The sequence below is a fragment of the Tetrahymena thermophila genome, assembly GCF_000189635.1.
Source record: "Tetrahymena thermophila SB210 genomic scaffold scf_8254373, whole genome shotgun sequence".
Lineage (NCBI taxonomy): Eukaryota > Ciliophora > Oligohymenophorea > Hymenostomatida > Tetrahymenidae > Tetrahymena > Tetrahymena thermophila.
In genome coordinates this window covers 643826-650230 of record NW_002476157.1, presented here as the reverse complement: position 1 = coordinate 650230, position 6405 = coordinate 643826, and the positions used below count along the sequence as shown (strand labels likewise).

General features: G+C 21.5%; 1 protein-coding gene across 1 annotated transcript; it reads left to right on the top strand. All coding sequences in view use genetic code 6, as the record gives it.

Moving 5' to 3' along the window:
• Positions 1-1521: 1521 nt before the first annotated feature.
• Positions 1522-3578, top strand: TTHERM_00242130 (protein kinase; the record flags this gene model as incomplete). Its single annotated transcript, XM_001024937.3, has 2 exons — positions 1522-1547; positions 1991-3578. 2 exons carry the CDS (start codon positions 1522-1524, stop codon positions 3576-3578), a joined length of 1614 nt encoding a protein of 537 aa, XP_001024937.2.
• Positions 3579-6405: the final 2827 nt, after the last annotated feature.

Sequence of the window (6405 nt, the reverse complement as noted above, 5' to 3'; positions counted from 1 at the left end):
TAAACTTGATATATATTTTTTATTATATAAGTTAAATAGTATTAAATTAATATAAAAATTTAAATTTTATTATACTTATATTTAAACTTTTTATGCAAATAATCTATTGTGATTATTATTTTTTTTTTCACAGATGAATTTATAAATATTTCATTTTTAAATAATAATTTATTAATAAAACAGAATATTTTTTATAAAATTTAGTTAAATAATAACAAATAATTATTTTAATGATTTTGTAATATATAAAATTTATTGATTTTATTATCAATAAACTTGATTTAATGTATCTTTTAAAAAAATTAAATAAATTGGAATATACTATAAATTTTATCCTGCTTTTTATAATTAATTGAGTAGAATTTGTAAATTTCTAGAATTATTAATAAAATTGCTCAATTTATACATTTTTTTAAAACTAAAACTAATTTTAATGTTATTAAATTAAAAAAATGCAATCAGTCACTCAAATGCTTAAAAAAATTTCGATTTGTTTATCTAGATATAAACTTAAAAGTTAATCATTAAAAATTATAAAAATTACTGGGTAATAATTTAAACAAAAAAAATTATTATAATGTTATTTAAAATAATTTTGTGAACAAAGATGAAATAGATTGTTATAAAAACACTTACTTGAATGATTTATGTAGTATTTATTATTGAATACATAAAATGTAAATATTAGATATACTGTTCATAAAACATTTAGGATTACTGGGCTAATATCAAAAAATTAATTTGATTTTTAAATATACACTTTGAAAATAACAAAATTAAAAAATTATAAATGAAAATAGTTTTTTTTTTACTTCAATAATACATTAAAAATAATTGAGAAAGTAAGTAAATTGTGAATATTAACGTATTAATAAATCTTTTTTAAACCCAAAGAAACTTACAACTTATCATATTTACTAGTCTATTTTAATCAAAAATAAATTTAGAGATTGTTTGGAGTTAAAATTGGAACATTTTATATTTAAAAGAGTTAAGATTGATTATTCAGTATCAGCGCTCAGTCAAAGATAAGAAATGAAAAATAAAGATAAGATGAGTAAATAATTGATAAAGTCAAAAAGAGAGATAGACTGAAAGAAAGAAAAACATACAAAATCCATAAATAATTAATCAGAATTTTTCTAAATAATTTAATTAAGTAAAATATAGTTTTATTAATAGGAATAATTAAAAGAAATTGATAGAGTTAAAGAATAGAAGATCACAGATAAGCTAGCAAACAAACAAACAAAATTTAATATATATATAACATTAATACATATATAACTTTTATAAAGAAAAATTAAGACATTTAATTTGATAATTAAATCAAGTCATTTTTTAATAAAAAATCAGCGAAATTTAAGCAAAAGAGTGAATAAATAAGTCATTTCAATAATAAGAATAAAACAACATCTATCACAAATTAATTCATTCTTAATAAATATACAAAATTCATAAAAAACTAACAAACAACATATAGTTTTTTAAGTCTTTTTTAAAATAGCTTAACTTTTTAGGATGAAAACTGGATTAGATAATATGAGGTACATTTTTTATTCAAGTATTTTAGTTATTTATAAGGCAAGCAGTTCTATAACCCAAAAATCAGCCCTTCTACCTGGCTTATAATTTCATTAAGATAATACTAAAATTTATTCTAATGAAGAAATTTTTTAGAGTTTCAAAATGTTTTATTATAGCTACTTGATACACTTGAGGATTTATATCTATCAAAAGTAGTTTTAATGTACAAGGAAAATCAAATTTTTTTATTTTGATGAACCTTGAAAACGACATTGTGATTTAAGGGCTTTTAGAGAGTAAAAGAAATACGTAGTTGAAAAATGGTTGAAAAATTTAGAATAAAATAATCCCATTTTTAACAAGGAGATAAATGAAAAATGAGATAATTTACTGCTTTTAGCACTAATAATAATAAAAATTTAAAGTAGCTTTTCAGATATTAAACATTTATTTAAAATAATAGGATGAAAGCAAATTTAAGTGAATATATACCAAGGAAGATTATGCAGGATACTATTTTCAATCCTAGATATAGATCAATAGATAAAATAGGTTCAGGTTCCTTTGGAGAAATCCATAAAGTTTATGATATGGTTGATAAGAAGCTTAGGGCAGTTAAAATTGAAAAGAAAGATAAGAGAGGAGCACAAGGGATGCTCCTAAAAGAAGCATATATTATGAAATAGATGAAGGATTGCCATCATTTTCCTAGGCTCATTGAAGAAATGCAAAATGATTAGATGTCTTTCATAATTATGAGTTTTTTGGGACAAAACTTGGAATCTCTGAAGAAGAAATATAACAAATTATCGCATTACACAACATTACTTATTGGTACTCAAATGGTGGAAGCACTTGAGTTAATGCATGGCAAAGGATTCTTACACAGAGATATCAAGCCTGAAAATTTTGTCATAGGCACAGAAGGGAATCACCATAACATTTATATTATTGATTTTGGACTTTCCAAGAAGTATATAGATTTGAACAATAAGCATATCCCAGAAGATAACAATAAAGGATTAGTAGGTACAGCTCGTTATACCTCGATAAATAGTCACCGTGGAATTGAGTAATCTCGTAGAGATGATCTAGAAGCACTTGGCTACGTGCTTATCTATCTTGCAAAAGGTGAACTTCCCTGGCAAAATCTTACCCTCGAGAAAAGAGAAGAGAAATTTGAATAAATCAAACATTTGAAGATAGAAACCAAATTAGACGATTTATGCAAAGGACTACCCAATTCTTTTAAAACCTACATGGAACATGTTAAGGGATTATCTTTCGAGTAAGAGCCTAAATATAAATTTTTACAGTAATCCTTTTTGAGAGATGCAAAGTAAATACAGGAAGAAAAAAATATCCCTATTGAAAGTTAACATTGCCTAGATTGGTGCGAAAATAATTGCTCTATCAAAAAGTAATACTCTGATCAAATATAGAGACAATTGTAATTGAAAATGAAGCAGTAAAATGGAAATAGTATTTTAAGCACTCCATAAATAGTTAATTCCGAAGATAACAGTGATGTTAAAAGGAGAGAAACTTAGTTTACAGAAACTGCATAATTTTATGAAGATACTGTAGAAAGACCTCAAGATTCTACATTCGAAGTACCTCTATTTAGAACTGAGCAATCTTTGACACTGTCTAGACACAGTTTTGGAAACATTCCTCACTTTACTTCTAATCCTTAAATAGAAGAAATTAAAAATTTATCAACAAGCAAGTCTGGATAGAATCATATCAATGGGAGAAGTTCCACAGACATGAATCTACCTTATTAAATTAATATATCCCAAAATGGCGCAGAAGATGAACATTCATAAAACTCTTCTCAATATAATAATGTATCAAGTGAATACACTCCAATGCAAGACGAGAAAGTTAAAGTTTAAAAAGTAGTTGCCTCTTCACCAATAAGATTTTCTATGACTGATAACCAATTGATGCTTAAATCAGCAATTATTAACATTTAGAATGCTAATAATAATAGTACTAATATAAATAAATCGCAAAGTATGTAAAATATACAAGAAGTTTAAGAATGAAACAAATTAATTTAACTTGAAATAGATTGATAAACAAAAAGTGTAATCTCTAAATATAATCTTTTAATTCAATTAATTATATCTCTTTTCAAAATTTATATACATAGCTGAGAAAATAAATAAATAAATTAATCAACTTATTTACGTAAGAAATATTCATCTATAATAAAACCAGATAAAACCTAAAAATAGCGTTTTTAAACGAAAAAATTAAATAAATAAATAAATTAAGTAAACAAACAAACAAATGAATATATAAATAAATGAACAAAGATGGAAAAATGAATTAGAAAAAATTAAAGTGTGAATATAAAAAATTAACTTTTAGCATAAATCTATCTAATAAATATAATTGATTATCCCTAATTAAAACTTAAACAAAGGGATAGTGTAAATCTATATTTAATTATTCTTCTATTTTTAAATTTGGATTGCTAAAATTTATTTTACAAGACTAAATTTAACCATAAATAAATAAATTTAATATTAATATTATCTTTCACTAATTTTTAAAAAAATATAATTTAGCTTGCTAATATTCAAATTATACATTTTATTGCATTTCTAACATCCTGTTTCTTTACTTTTATGTTTGTCTATATAAAATCATTCAAAATTCAAAATGCCATTGTGTTTTTATTTCATTTTTCGCATGTAATATTACATAGTCCAACAACTTATGTAAAAAGCCATTAGCTATATCTAATTATAATTATATGATCTCATCAATAATTAATTAATTTATTATATCCTCTTTATTTATTAAAATTTCCAATCTCTTAAATTCTGTTTTAATCAAAAATTTTTGATTTTGTGGTTATTAGAGGAATTGATATTATTATTTATTGTTATTATTTATATAGCTTTTAGAAGTTAAAAAAACATATGAAAAAAATAATAAGTCTTTATAAATACATTTTTATATATATAAATCTCAGTAAATTTAAAAAATAAATATCTTTTTAATAAACACAAATTAGATTTATATAAATGGAATTAAAAACAAATATGCATTATATGATTCAAATTATTTGAAAAATAGTTTTTTATAATTCAGTTAAATAAATTTCAAATTTATTTTTTTATTAATTGTTAAATAATAGTAATAATTACTTACTTATATTTCTTTAATTTTTTTAACTATTAAAAAATATTATTCAATTCTTAATAATTTTAATAGAGTTTTTGTGAAAAATAAATTGCACTACAAAATAATTTGTCTTTATTTATGAGAGTATATAATATATATATATATTTTTTTTTTGCAATCATAAATATTATACGTTATTTGATTCTAAAAATAATAATTTTAAAACTTTTTGGTTCATTTAATTTCATTTTATAAAAATTTAAAGTAATTTTAAATTTAAGCGGATTAAATACAATAAACACATTTTTCCATGGCGAGGAGGACGACAAAACATTAATTTTATAGATTAAATTTACTACTTTGTTGTTATATTTTGAAAAAATTTATTTCGAAGTATTAATCGTCAATTAAATTGTTTTAGATTTATTACACTCTTTCTATCTATTGGACATGAATTATTTTTACTTAACCAAAGCTGCAAGCATTCTTTGTGGAATATATGACCACATTTTAAACTGGAAACTTAATCTAACAAAACGTATTATTCTAGGCAAATGCAACATTCATTCTAATTTTATAGTTATTAAGATACATCTATTAGCTGATAGCTTTGTAATTCTTTTTACAAAAAGTTTTAATGTGTAATTTTCATTTACTCTTTAAAAAGATAATTTTAGCTGAGCTAGATAGAATTCTAGTTTAAGCTAACAATGTTAGTTTGATTTTAATCAGATTTATTTTAGCAAAACTTTATTAGTTTGAATAGTATATACAAAAAAGTTAAAAATGTTATTAGAGTCTCAAGACTAGGGTATGAATTTTCCACTTTATTATTTTGTATTATAAATTCTACTCTTATATTTTTTACTGTTTTATCAAAAGAAATGAATATTTTTGATTTTTTTTAGCCTTATAGTATATCAATTATATCTATATAATCAAGTTTATATATCAATTAATAATTATCATTTTCCAGATACTCTTCAGATAGAAATATTTATTTCAAATTATTTCCTGATAAAATTTCAATGCTTTAATTATGGTTTTTAATAAAATTTTCACTTTTATGATATTCAAATTTAATTATTAAAGTTTCAGTGTAAATTTTGTTTAATAAAATGTTATAAATAATATTATTTGGATCTTTCAACCTTAGTTCATAATAAAAGTTTTAATTTGGGTGCCAGTATAAATTTTTTTCAAATTTTTGATTATCTCTAATTAGTTAATCACCATGTTAGATTTAAATAATACTATTTAATTCTATATTTTTCTTTTAAAAATGGTAATTACAAAAGTATTCACTTTGATATCCAAAATAACAATTGCATGTGTCATCTTTTGTACACTATCCATTATTGAAACATTAAAAAGGGCAATAAATTTAATTTTTTATTCTTTTTATTTTAACTAAAAACTAATCTTCATCATTTTACAACTGATTTATGTTTTACTATTTATTTTCTTTGATTTTAGCAAACATGAGTTGCATTTCTAAAATATTCAAGCTTTAATACTTTAAGTAAAAGTATTTCCTAAAACTTTGAAACTCATAAATTGATGTAGAATTATTTATGTCTTTAATAAATAAGCTTATTTTATATTCATGTATAGAATTTGCTAAAACCTCAAACATCATTTTTTCAGAATAGAAACTTGAATTAATTGACTCATCTTTATAATTTTAAAAATCAAACTCGGCTATTGGAAAATAGTAAACACCATCTTTTAATAATC